Source organism: Eupeodes corollae, chromosome 1 (assembly GCF_945859685.1).
Source record: "Eupeodes corollae chromosome 1, idEupCoro1.1, whole genome shotgun sequence".
NCBI classification, from domain to species: domain Eukaryota; kingdom Metazoa; phylum Arthropoda; class Insecta; order Diptera; family Syrphidae; genus Eupeodes; species Eupeodes corollae.
This window is the reverse complement of record NC_079147.1, coordinates 310,834,469-310,847,820: the sequence shown is the minus strand read 5'-3', so window position 1 is coordinate 310,847,820 and position 13,352 is coordinate 310,834,469. Positions and strand designations below refer to the sequence as shown.

General features: G+C 33.9%; 3 protein-coding genes across 4 annotated transcripts; 1 reads left to right on the top strand and 2 right to left on the bottom strand.

Annotated features, from left to right (window-relative positions):
* The first annotated feature begins 4,898 nt into the window (after window positions 1-4,898).
* LOC129942961 (ORM1-like protein) lies at window positions 4,899-5,824 on the top strand. 2 transcript variants are annotated; one of them, XM_056052145.1, is made up of 4 exons: window positions 4,899-5,028; window positions 5,080-5,339; window positions 5,405-5,556; window positions 5,616-5,824. In XM_056052145.1, the coding sequence occupies exons 2-4, from the start codon at window positions 5,169-5,171 to the stop codon at window positions 5,749-5,751; spliced, it is 459 nt and encodes a 152-aa protein (XP_055908120.1). In that variant the 5' UTR covers window positions 4,899-5,028; window positions 5,080-5,168; the 3' UTR covers window positions 5,752-5,824. The 2 variants fall into 2 exon arrangements, with proteins under 2 accessions (XP_055908120.1, XP_055908119.1); XM_056052144.1 differs by having other exon boundaries at window positions 4,966-5,339.
* A 930-nt stretch (window positions 5,825-6,754) lies between these two features.
* Window positions 6,755-7,395, bottom strand: LOC129942963 (copper transport protein ATOX1). The gene is made up of 3 exons (XM_056052146.1): window positions 7,258-7,395; window positions 7,125-7,200; window positions 6,755-6,991 (listed from the first exon to the last, which is right to left on the bottom strand). The coding sequence occupies exons 1-3, from the start codon at window positions 7,261-7,263 to the stop codon at window positions 6,858-6,860; spliced, it is 216 nt and encodes a 71-aa protein (XP_055908121.1). The 5' UTR covers window positions 7,264-7,395; the 3' UTR covers window positions 6,755-6,857.
* Window positions 7,396-9,803: 2,408 nt separating this feature from the next.
* On the bottom strand, window positions 9,804-10,650 carry LOC129939475 (39S ribosomal protein L21, mitochondrial). Its single transcript, XM_056047498.1, has 2 exons — window positions 10,481-10,650; window positions 9,804-10,425 (listed from the first exon to the last, which is right to left on the bottom strand). The coding sequence occupies exons 1-2, from the start codon at window positions 10,542-10,544 to the stop codon at window positions 9,902-9,904; spliced, it is 588 nt and encodes a 195-aa protein (XP_055903473.1). The 5' UTR covers window positions 10,545-10,650; the 3' UTR covers window positions 9,804-9,901.
* Window positions 10,651-13,352: the final 2,702 nt, after the last annotated feature.

The following is a 13,352-nucleotide window of genomic DNA, read 5'->3' as shown; positions in this document are numbered from 1 at the left end:
TAAGAACAGCAAAAATAATAACAATTCTAAGTTTTCTAAAGTCAAAACACGAATCGTTTATTAGAATTTAAGAATATAAAAGCTTTCGTCGAATCGCTAAAGCTCCCACGAAAATCACCCTTTAAGCCTAGTACATACAGCCTAGTACATACTTCCTCGTGAAGTGAACGTTCGCCAGTGGAGAAAGTGAACTTTTAACATTGCTCACTGGTACACACTTGTGAGTACACGTTGTGAACATTTGACTTCAGCTTCACCAAAAGTTCCCGTACATTTTGCACGTGAATTGCCCGTGAACGAAAACTCTCCACTTTGTTCTCCACTAAGCTTCACGAGCAAGTTCACGGGTGAACCAAAAACTGAAATTTGTATGGGTTCACGAGATGGTTCACAAGTATGTACTAGGCTTACTTGTGAACCATCTCGTGAACCCATACAAATTTCAGTTTTTGGTTCACCCGTGAACTTGCTCGTGAAGCTGAGTGGAGAACAAAGTGGAGAGTTTTCGTTCACGGGCAATTCACGTGCAAAATGTACGGGAACTGTTGGTGAAGCTTTGACATTTGGTTTGTTCATGTTCACAACGTGTACTCACAAGTGTGTACCAGTGAGCAATGTCAAAAGTTCACTTTCTCCACTGGCGAACGTTCACTTCGCGAGGAAGTATGTACTAGGCTTTAAAGCCTAGTACATACTTGGGAACCATCTCGTGAACCCATACAAATTTCAGTTTTTGGTTCACCCGTGAACTTGCTCGTGAAGCTGAGTGGAGAACAAAGTGGAGAGTTTTCGTTCACGGGCAATTCACGTGCAAAATGTACGGGAACTGTTGGTGAAGCTGAAGTCAAATGTTCACAACGTGTACTCACAAGTGTGTACCAGTGAGCAATGTCAAAAGTTCACTTTCTCCACTGGCGAACGTTCACTTCACGAGGAAGTATGTACTAGGCTTAAGCCTTTAAGCCTAGTACATACTTGTGAACCATCTCGTGAACCCATACAAATTTCAGTTTTTGGTTCACCCGTGAACTTGCTCGTGAAGCTGAGTGGAGAGCAAAGTGGAGAGTTTTCGTTCACGGGCAATTCACGTGCAAAATGTACGGGAACTGTTGGTGAAGCTTTGACATTTGGTTTGTTCAAGTTCACAACGTGTACTCAGAAGTGTGTACCAGTGAGCAATGTCAAAAGTTCACTTTCTCCACTGGCGAACGTTCACTTCACGAGGAAGTATGTACTAGGCTTAAGCCTTAAGCTTAAGCCTTAAGCCTAGTACATACTTCCTCGTGAAGTGAACGTTCGCCAGTGGAGAAAGTGAACTTTTGACATTGCTCACTGGTACACACTTGTGAGTACACGTTGTGAACATGCGGAAACCAAATGTCAAAGCTTCACCAACAGTTCCCGTACATTTTGCACGTGAATTGCCCGTGAACGAAAACTCTCCACTTTGTTCTCCACTCAGCTTCACGAGCAACTTCACGGGTGAACCAAAAACTGAAATTTGTATGGGTTCACGAGATGGTTCACAAGTATGTACTAGGCTTTACTGAAATCTGATATCAAATTTAAAGATTCTGTAGGTTTTTAATAAGTCTACATTAAACCTTATATTTATAAATTATTTTGAGAATACTTTCAATACCTACACGCAGCCCTATGCTCAGCAAAGAAACTATCGACAACACCATAGACGTTTTGAAGTAAGACAAATGCATGAAAAATGACAAAATATCATCAGAAATTTTTATTTATGGGAAAAACTCCCTTTCTAACATTTCAACAAACATATTTAAGAAATATTAAAAACAAAACAAATTCCTGAACAATTGAAAAAAACAACGATAACATTAATACACAATAAAGGAACTAAGGACTAAATATTATAGACCCATAAGTGACATTTCGACAATTTACAAGCTGTTCTTCAAAACGCCTTATAGGACCATCAAAGATAACAATCAACCAAGATAAAAGCTGGATTTAGAAAAGGATTCTCAACAATAGACCACTTACAGACAATGAAACAGCTAATAGAAAAATGCAATGAATCTATATTGCCGGTTGATTTTCTATTTATTGACTTTAGTACAGCTTTTGACTCCGTTTAACACGAAAATGAAAAATAAAAACATGAACCCAAATAAAGTAGACGTTAAAAAATATATACAAAAATAACAGCACGAATAAAAACAGAGAATAAAGGACTCAAGTTTAAAATAACAAGAGGAGTTACACACGGAGATCCCCTTTAACCACCTCCATTCAGTTCAGTTCTGGACGACACTAACTTAAAGACAAAATATGGAGTTCTTAACACTTTAAGACTTTCAGATGGTATAGTTCTTATTTCTACAAAAGCTAAACACATTCAAGACATGTCGACGGAACTAACTACCTTGTGTAAAAATGATTTACTTTAAGTCAACAAATGGAAAAATAAAATCATGTCAAATCACATAAAAGACGACATAACGTTGGACGAATACAAAATTAAGTAAGCAGAAGATTATTTATGTATGGGTATTTGGGACAGCTTAAACCATTCAGGGGCCAAGAAAATAAAATAATAATAGGAACTAACAGACACATCAAAAATAGCTGGAAACAATTTTGGAGTCTAAACATATTTTACAATTGGACCAAAATGCAGACACAATGGAATTTATCATTTACTCTGCTATTGTACCGACCCCTACTTACGGACTACAAACAATGAGCTTGACTGCAAAAACACTTGACCACCTAAGGATATGTCAGTCAAAAATTTAAAGGAACATTCTGAGCACACGACCATATCAAAGGGTACGAAATGAAGATATTCGCAATAGAACCAGAATTATTGACGTCATAAAAAGGAACAGAAGGCTATAATGGTGATGGCTAGGAAACATGTCTAAACTTCAAGAGCAAAGGACAAAAATGTCAATGAAATGGAGACCAGAGAACAACAGACCGGCAGGACAACCCAATGAAAAATGATGTGGTGAATTTATTGAAAGTCAAGTGACAATTTACTGCAGTTATACACAAAAAACATTCTAAAAGTTCTGCTAGGCATGCACCTGCACCAAATGTATAATGCATATAGTTATACTTTCCGTAGAAAAAATTCCCACCTACCCCAAATCCTACAGTTTATATTTCTGCACAAATTAAATGATTTACTAAATGCACTTAGTTTAACCACAGGATCGTTGAAAGTAATACGACAACAAGTGGATTGTGATTATCGAGATAGAGCATTGGAAATTAAACTAAGTTTTAAGTATCTGCAATCACACAGCTATCAAAATAGTCTTCCAATTAAGCATAAAGAAATATATCTAATTCTGGATTTGACATTAAAACGAAACTATGTATGTATATTCTATTACTTATACTTATTGACATAAATATATGCACAACATAGTGAACGCCCGAAAAGCAAATAAAAAAGCAAGGTGTTCTTGCAACGATTTTTGACAGTTGTGAGAACAGCTGATTATTGTTATTTTTATTTTTATGTGAAATTCAAAAGTTTATTTTGGTTTTAATAACTGAAAAAAAAAACAAATTATTGATTCGCTTATAGAAGAATCTGCTGCTATAATTATTGATGAAGGTAAGTCAATTATTCTTATACATAATTTCGGCAATTGCCACTTTTATTCGGTTTTTCTCTTTTTTTATTTATTTTAATTAGATCAGCATTGTTGATTATTTAAATATCACCTGATTTATTGCTGTCAAAACAGTGTTGCTCATGATTGTGCATTTGTATACTTTAGGGTTTCAGCGAAGTAAATTTGCAATACTAAAGCATGTTCATATTCATATATTTTGTTAGTGTAGAGCATCTGTATGCACAAAAAATATGCACATGCACTGATGCAAGACCAATTACACCCGGTCGTGAATTCCCCTATTGATTCATGTGCATTTGCAGAAAATTCATTGCAAAGATTTTTGTTCTGAAAAAATATTAAATTCTGTTAAAATATTCAAACATTTCAAATAATTTACAAAAACATGCTATGAAAATCTCAAAAAGAATATTTTTCTTTTGTAATTGTAATTGTGGAACTGTCAGTTTTGACAAGTAACAAAAATTCTATAATTTGTTCTTGTAGTCCACTCTCAAAGATTGTTATTTTGGTAGCGATATGTTTAAAATGCCAAAAGAAAGTGCTAAAATAAGTAACCTTATAAGAGTTTGATTGGCCAGTTTATAGTTCTAATATCTCAGAAATGTCTGTATTCTCAGAAATATAAACAAAATTTCTTATACAAATTTTCACTTTTGCCGAGAAAACCTGAAAGTAGAATTTTTACGATTCCTTCTCTCAAGAATTCTCTTTCGCGCAATTAAAAAAAAAGAAAAGAAATGCGAAACAATTTTGATTGCAAGTTGAGAATGAATAGTAAATTCTTGAGAAAACAAAATTTAATTAGACTGTTATTTTTCGCTAAAAATCTATTTTTATTTTAGGTTCCAGTTATAGCTATCATTGAAATCGGTCCGGAAACATTTTTGAATCGATACTTGACGGTATTTCCCTTTGATTAGAAATGAAAATTATATATTGATTGATCGGAAATCACATTTCATTTTCCTGAACAGCTGATACTTTTATGTCCAAAAGTGAAACGAATCGTTCCAATGATTTGTGTTCCAATTTAACACAATTTCAATGACAGATTTCTGTCAGTAAACATTTTTATGTGGATTTCAATCAGTAATTTTTTCCAATGACAGAAATTTTTAATGATCGCTATAAACGATCTGCAGAAAAAATTCCAATGATTGGCCCCTCTATATTATTCTCCTGCTTGGTTAATCAGGCTAAAAAAAATCTCAGAAATCTTCGATTTATAAACTGGCCAAATGTGAACAACGTCAAGAATTTAGTTGACTGCATGTAAGGTCCCTTAGGATTTCCTGAACGTACATAATGTCAAAATTAAACGTCATCGAATTTTCTTTTTCCATTTTGAAAAAAATTTACTGATGATAAACAAAAACAAGTTGGAATTACCAAAACCAGCCAAGTACATATATTTGCAATCATCTACTCTAATCCATACATAATATAATATTAGTTTTAGCACTACCTGTTAGGTCAAAGATTTTATGTCTTTAATAAATGTTAAGATTGGAGAAATAAGATATATACACAGTATAAGTAATTATGATAGCCGGTGGTCATGGAGATCCTAATCCCAACAGGTCTTGGTTGGGTGCAAGAGGGATGTGGCTAGCCTACCTCCTCGGTGTACTATCTCTTCATTTGATATTTCTTTCAGTGCCATTGTTAAGCATTTCAATGGCCTGGACATTTACCAATATTCTCCATAATGCCGTAAGTAGTTTGGTTTTAATTCTTATATTAGCTTAATCTACAATATAATGCTTACCATTGAAAAGGCACACCTATATTTTTTACACATCATAAAAGGCGCCCCTTGGATAAGCACGGAAAGTGACTGTGCTTCTCAACTTACGCATTGGGAACAAATTGATGACGGCGAGCAATTCACTGCAACTCGCAAATTTCTTACAGCTGTTCCCATAATTTTGTAAGTACATAAAATATTAAGAAAATAAGCAAACATTGTAGAGAATATGCTTTTTCCAGATTCCTTCTTACGTGCCTTTATACTAGAAACAACACTGAACATTTCATTGCCAATTTCATATCGCTGATTGTCATAGTTCTGCCTAAGCTCCCACAATTCCATGGAGTGCGTTTGTTTAACATAAACAAGTACTAAACACCGTCGATCATTGTATATTACTCTGAATAAAGAAGCAGTTTATGTTTGTATTATAATTTATAAAATGTAACCTAAGATATTTTCTTTTAATAATTGCAGTTTGTAGCCATTTGGGCTAGCATGAGTACTTTTTCAAAATTAAACCATCGGCCTAGGTTATCCTTTGCCTGCCGAATACAATTTTTAAACATGTGTCTAATTTTTTAATTTGAAAAAGAACAAAACAAAAATGTCAGGTGCCCCAATTTTAAGTCCTTGAGGAGAATTAAGGTCTTTTAAAAATCTAAAGTATACTATAAATTAAAGGTAGAACAGTTTTACCTGCGACCGCAATTATGTTTTTAGAACTCTTAGAACTGTCACTCATGTTCTGCTAAACGTTTAATTGAAGGAACTGTACACAACTATTGTTCGGATCAGTCCAAAATTGGTAAGAACATTGTTAATAAATAAATTTACCAAATGGACTCTCCATTGAATTATAAAAATAAAAATAAGCTTTCGAAAGGAAAAATCCAAATTTCTAAACTCTCGCTTTTACTTTTTATTCATTCGATTCGGATAGCAGAGCAAGGTTGTGTTTCAATATTGGTGTCGGTTCGCTACAAGGAGTAGGTAATTCTAGTTGCACCTATCTTTCAAACTTTTAAAAACGATACCATGAGAGTTATTAAAATTTGAAAATAAAACATGTAATCCTATATACATACATTTCAGGAGGGGATCTTAAAACAATTCGATTAGAATTAAATTTGTGACAGGCTAATTGTGTTTCACCCGGAAAACTTCAATCATTATTGCAATAAGAATTTAGTTGTACAAAGTAGATTTTTTTAAATATCACAGGAAGTTACGAATTAGACGTGTTCATGTTATCCTTCGTTTTTGATCGTTTATAATGGACATATGTACATAAATGCCAGAAGGAGATATTTGGTTTTACTAGGCTTCAAACTTATAAAGAACTATTTACTTTACTTATTCCAATACATACTATGTATTTAGATATTTTTTTAGATATTTACGAAATCATATATTTATAAGAAAGAAAACAAAGTGGTGGTTGTTAAAAAAAATTGGAATTTTGTGGAATATAATAATAATTAGTTCTTGCATCCTATATATGTTGTCTCTTTTCCAGTTTTCTTTAAGACCGCTAATAGTTCATCGCTCGATAGGCTCGATTTTATCTGCACTGTTTTTCCTTCTAAGTCAATGGTCATATCTTCAACTTTATCTAAAGAAAGAGATTATTATATAAACGTTGTTACTAATAAAAAATTGTTAAGATAATCAAAATTATGTATGATGAATTATTTTTAATTGAATAATTATTATAATATAAAATACACTAATTTATATGAACGTACCACCCAACTTTTTTAAAACACGTTCTACTGCTCCTGAGCAGCCGGTACAAGTCATCTCCACCTTGAATTCGTGAACCTAAACAAATTGGTTTTATTAAAAAAAATTAATAATTCCGATTCTAACTTAACTTACTGGCATTTTAATTAATACGTATACTTAATAAATAGTATAAGAAGAGCAGCGGATACAACAATCTCAATGAAGAATTTAATTTATCTTTATGCAGAAAAAAAACACCTGACTTGACATACTAGTGCTAGCAGATGTATATGGAATCAAAATTGAGTATTTTGACGTTGCTTTTACACGATGACTTACTGCAGCTACAAACTTCATATTTCCTTTTCGCACGTGAAATATGGTTTCTGAGAACTTTTTTTTATAAAATACAAAATATCCAATAGATAAATAAGTACCTATCTTAATATTAAACAAACTAAAATATGCAAATATTTTTCTATTGTTTTTAAAAGCGTTTCGTCTTTGTAAATAAAATATATACATAGAACTTTATCGAGGAGACATTAAGGGCGACATTTCATTGTGAAGACTTTTTTGCATTTGTGTTTAAATTGTTCCATAGGTTTGATATATATATTTTTTTACAAAATAAGCGCACACTCAAAGCGATAATACTACCCTTAAGTATGTAGACAGACACAGTGTCAGCACTAGGAAAGGCTGACAGGGGTTAAAAGGAGGGGTCGGTGCACATTGGTTTTGAATTGCTGAATATTGCAATGGCTGGGAAAGACAAAGTGTGGCAAGGCATTCCATATTCGCATAGTAGGCTAAAAAACGGATTTCTGTACTTGACAGTACGACCGAAGTTGGGCTCGAGGGTATTTTGATGAGCATTTTTAGAAGCGCGAGTATTACGGTTGAACTGCTTAAGGGGAGGAATGCAGCTGGCTATTTCTCTAGTGCATAAACTATTTAAATAACGGTAAAAGATGGTGAGACAAGAAACATTTCGAGGATGTTCAAGCGACGTAAATGATCTAATGGTGGTAATATCACCAATCAATCTAAATGCTCTACGTTCAATACTAATTAAGAGGCTTAAGTAAGTTGCAGGAGCACCAGCCCAGATATGGGAGTTATACTCAAGCTTTGGACGTATATAAGTCTTGTAGATAACAGCCAGATCAGAAGGGGTGAAATATTTCTAGCATCACCTAAGGAAACCCAAACAACTTGCGGCATTTTTGACGACATAGCATATGTAATCATTCCACAAGAAGTGGTTGGTGACACACATACCGAGAATATCGAGGTGTTCAGTTTTATTGATGCAAGTGCCATCCATGGATATGGAGGTATATCTCGCTTTAACGATACAAGACAGAGCATTGGGTTTTCGGAGCATTAAAGTCCACGCGGTTTCTTATTCCCCATTGTACAATGCTTTTTAGGTCGGAATTTAATGAGCTTATCATATTTTGTCGTTAAAGTTCCACATCCTAAGAAGAGGGATGTGAATCTGAAAACGAATATGAAAAGCTAAGAGTACTATCGTCAGCGAAACAATGTATTGGATTAAAAGTTGCAGGCAGAAGATTGTTAATAAAAATGAGAAAGAGTGTTGGAGATAGAACAAAGGTTTTGTCTTTTGTGCTGTAACTAACTGCGGAAGAATCTAATTAATAAGCCCAATTGGACTACAGAACATAGTTCTCTGGTGCGAAATAGTACATTTCCACAAAAGAATTCCAAGATTGATATTCGGTTTAAAAATCCAAATTATCTTTTTTTTTAATTATAGATGTAGACAAATCGTCAAAATTGCAATCTCCAATAACATCAGGGCAAAGCCAAACAATTTAGGTACTTACTACATTTTTTGGTGACTTATTTTCTTAGAGATAAATGTAATTCTATACCCTAATAAACTTAAAGCTTCTGTATGAACTTTGGCCAACAAAAAGAATAACATCGAAGCGAGGTAAACGTAAGGAAATATAAAATTTCAAGATAATATCAGAAACGGAGTTTATCAAGGGGGACCATTAGTAAGGAAACTACGAACAAGCGTTTTCCCTTCATGTGAAAATACGAACAAATTCGATCTCAATTGTTGCAGAATTTCGTTTTAGAAAAAACGATCGATCGTTTTCGTTTCGCTTTTTATAGAATCTGCGCCCTTACCCCCTTTTTATTGTATAAATACAAGATTGAAATCATTTCAAACAAAAAATAATCTTTTATTTTTGTAAGTATGTACCTACTGTTTGGTCGTATTCTTCGTCGAAAAATAAAATGGCATAAGTCCTTAAGAGCATACACATTTTTTACAATTTACAAAAATTAGCGCCAGTTATGCAAACATTCTGGCCTATTGCGAATTCCATCGTAATGGGAAACTTTTACGAATTCCGAAAAACCGTATCAAGAAATACGTTCGTAATGCACAATTGTTTAAGAACTCGTAAAAGGAAGGAGTAACAATAGTACCAAACGATAAAGAAAATACAATATGATTTTATTTCATTCAACATTGTATGAAAAATGAAATAGGTAATGCTCGTCTAACTGCACCAACGAATCTTAAATCATCAATCTGTTTCCCCATTTGTCCCCATCAATCTTTCCGTGTGAAATTGAAAACATCACACGCATTTACAATAGAGAAAGACATCGGCCAATGCAAATTAATAATTACTTGACACATACGGATCTTAAAAGGTACAACTGGTAAAGTAGGTAAGTATATTGAAAAAACTCTTAAAGTTAATCTCAAAGCACATTTTTTTCTTTTAAAGGTTCAAAGATTTTATTAGAAAATTTTAACAGGATTTATATCTTTTGAAGACTCGTTTACTTTTCCCACAACATCTATTGAGTTGATACGTATCATCGTATGCGGGGAGCGTTGGAAGTTGATTCGCGTGTATTGCTTCCTTCGCTTCTTCTTGAAATGCGTTTTGGTATGTGATAAGGTTTTCTCGATAATAGTTGCTTGAACATCAACTAAGCCAGTTTCAAGAATAGGCCTTCCGAATAAAGTGAAGTTATTGCCTCCAACAGCCAAAACCTTTTCAAGGTGGATGCGCTCGGAGTTGGTCGGCGGCCAGTAACCCTCAACAACTATTATGTCACCAGTAGTGATCTTAAACTGCTTTCCGCACAGGTGCACAACAGCAAATAAACGTCCATGGCTTTTCGTTGATTTTATTTCACTATTAACATTGTCGAACAATTTTTTATAATGAGTTCCAAGTCCCACCGTATTTAAATTGTCTGAGGTTTTCGCTACTTGCGACTGTGACTTCGGAACCAAATGCAATGAGTTGAACGATGCTGAAGACATTGAAAATGTAAAAGTCAGAGATTCCCAGTAAAAATATCAACTTACTTATTAAATTTCCTATGGCTAAGGGTTTAATTGATCGAAGGAAACAAGAAGATAAAAGTGCCATATTCAGTTTTAATTTATATTTTCAATTTCCATTCAAATCAAAACCTAACCCAGACACAATTCAGAAACAGATTTTTCTATTTTGCTCTTCTTTCTTATGATTTTGTTAAGTCTTTCATTTCTTTAATATTTTGACAGCAAAGAATAAGAATTGAAGCAACAATGAAAATGAACTAGTTCAGAGGTACACAAATCAGCTTATTGTTCAGACTTTGACTCAGTAGACAATTTACACTTAACACTAAATCCAAAAACACTCTATATAAAGATATAAATCCGCGGTAGACATATTGGTTTGCCTACAAGCTAAACCGGAAATCAGCCTCATAAACTTTTTCATAGTATGCGTGTAATTTCTCCTCTAATTTATTAAATTTCCCAAAAAACCTCAGTAAGTGTGTCTATGTATGCGTGAAAACACGTCAATTTTTCTCGTTGAATTCGTCCACATTACAAATACAACAATGTAAACAAATGTGGAAAGAGACGTCCCAATAAATGATATTAACAGATGCTGAATAAATTTGTAATATTTGTCTTAATAGGTATAAATTTAGGCTAGGCGCAATGGAACTTTTTCGAAACCAAATAGTTCGATCGTTAGTTGTCCAGACATAGCGCACATAAGCAACTCCGAGAATAATCAACGAAATAAACCAATTCAAGGGAAACATTTATTCACCTTGACTAAATTTTTCTCTCTTGCACTTACATAAAATTATTCAACGATTTAGTTGAACGTCCACTCAGTTACCTATATTTCCTTGTGACACAAACTAAGGAATTAATTCGAGGTGATCGTCTGGTTTTTGTCAAAACACAAACTAAAAAGTTGCTCGTTGGCGACAGAATGGTTTCTGCATGTGCGCGGACTCTCATATATGTCTATAGTACTCAGTTTTGAGACCAAACAGTTTCTAGGCACGCACATGCAACTTTTAGTTTCGAAACTGTTTGGTTTCTAAACTGAGCACTATAGACTTATACGAGAGTCCGCGCACATTCAGAAACTATTCGGTCGCCCATTCGAGCAACTTTTTAGTTTGTATTTTGACACAAACTAAACGATCACCCCAAACCAATTCCTTAGTTTGTGTCACAAGGAATTATAGGTAACTGCGCGCACATTCAACTAAATCGTTGAATAATTTTCTTTAAGTACAAGAGAGAAAAAAAATGTAGTCAATGTTTTCCTTTCACAAAAAATTCTGAGGGAAAGGTACCACCTTACATCTCAATTTCACTAGTTTTCTCTTTCATACATTGATTGCGAAAATTTATTAGTTGCTTAAACCCATAAAAAATGTCTGTATCCTACTATGATACACGTAACTGCGCGCACATGCAACTAAATAGTTTCTTTCGTATGTTTGTATTGGTGCATTTCAGTCAAATGATTCTTTAAAGTGTGACGAGGTTAGTAGGATACTTCCAGACGCGCAGAATAATATATCCTACTCGTAAGTTTGTTTTCATATTTCAATTTGCTACTTTTTAATCGTCAAATGTATTTATGTACTGAAAGGAGGTGGTTATTATTATTTGTAAACATATTTTTAATTTTTTTTATTTTCAGATTATTATGTACTTCAATCATATCAAAGTGCGTCATCGTTTAAAAAATGGAATAAAACGTAATCCCTCATCAAACGGTACAATTATTTCAAATGGAATTTTGACTCTCACAAATGGGAATGTTAAGAGTAAAACAACGCTGTCGCCATCGAATCCGAATGATATTAACTAAATTGCAAATGGAAATTTATACAATAAAAAGTAACATAAACAATATTGCAACGGAAAAGCAGCCACTTGAGCAGCAGTATCAGGAACATAGAGGAGCAAATCTTCATTCGAACATATCTTGGATTTTACCTGCTCACGATATTGGGCTACATCAATCAATTGATGTGTGACCCAAAAGTCGCGTAAGAAAATAATCTAGAGGTAATATGACGATTTGAATCGATTTGAAATCCACGAACTGAAATTAGATTTGTTTTCAGGGTTATGTTACGTTTTACGATGCCTTCGAGAGCTTCTAATCACGCTATATCTATTGGAGAGCTCGATATTGCTGGAATCCACAGATTTGCAGTGTCCCTGGGCGGAGGTAACTCTCAAGGATCTCATAATCAAGGACTACGGTTGGACATTCGAGTTCACTGGAACTGAAACACGATGTCTGAACCTGAAGTACAACTACTTGGGAAAAGAATCATGCATCGATTATACTTGGCATTCGATTGTCAAGAGCCACAACAAAAGTATTCAGAAAACAAAAACATGAAAGATCTGGACAGTGTTCTGCGACAATGTACAATTAATGGTGAGCCAAAAACAGGCAAACCATGGAAAAAAATGTTGATTATTATCCAAGGTGTTTTAAGTATGGAGAGTTTGATTGTCCGATTGCCTGAGGTAATTGCATTAATGAAGAAATACAAAGCTTATTTGTATTTGGATGCGGCGCATAGTTTGGGAGCGATGGGACCAAATGGTCGCGGTAGTATCGACCATTCTAATGGGCTTTGGCAGTGCTGGCGGTTAAATTGATAAAATAAGTGATTAAGTAGGCCTAAATTATTTACGTTTACCACGAGATCTTAATCTGATTACTTATTAAGTTAAAAGGAACAAATAAATAATAATAAATGAAGCAATAAGTTCATTTTATGATTCGTTAAATAAGAATGTCATTTATTTCAGGTATGACAAGGTATAAGCATAAAGTTCGTTACTGTAGATCTATTATATTTGTATCACTAAAAATAAATAAGTAAAGTAAAATTGAAAGATGTTTTATTTT

Bases quoted from the DNA above. Each gene is read 5' to 3' on its own strand.
- LOC129942961 (XM_056052145.1), top strand. From the start codon at position 5,169: ATGATAGCCGGTGGTCATGGAGATCCTAATCCCAACAGGTCTTGGTTG. The intron at 5,340-5,404 runs GTAAGTAGTTTG...ACCATTGAAAAG, and splicing joins CCAATATTCTCCATAATGCC to GCACACCTATATTTTTTACA. The intron at 5,557-5,615 runs GTAAGTACATAA...TGCTTTTTCCAG, and splicing joins ACAGCTGTTCCCATAATTTT to ATTCCTTCTTACGTGCCTTT.
- LOC129939475 (XM_056047498.1), bottom strand. From the start codon at position 10,544: ATGGCACTTTTATCTTCTTGTTTCCTTCGATCAATTAAACCCTTAGCC. The intron at 10,426-10,480 runs GTAAGTTGATAT...CAATGTCTTCAG, and splicing joins AGCCATAGGAAATTTAATAA to CATCGTTCAACTCATTGCAT.
- LOC129942963 (XM_056052146.1), bottom strand. The intron at 6,992-7,124 runs GTACGTTCATAT...CTCTTTCTTTAG, and splicing joins TGTTTTAAAAAAGTTGGGTG to ATAAAGTTGAAGATATGACC.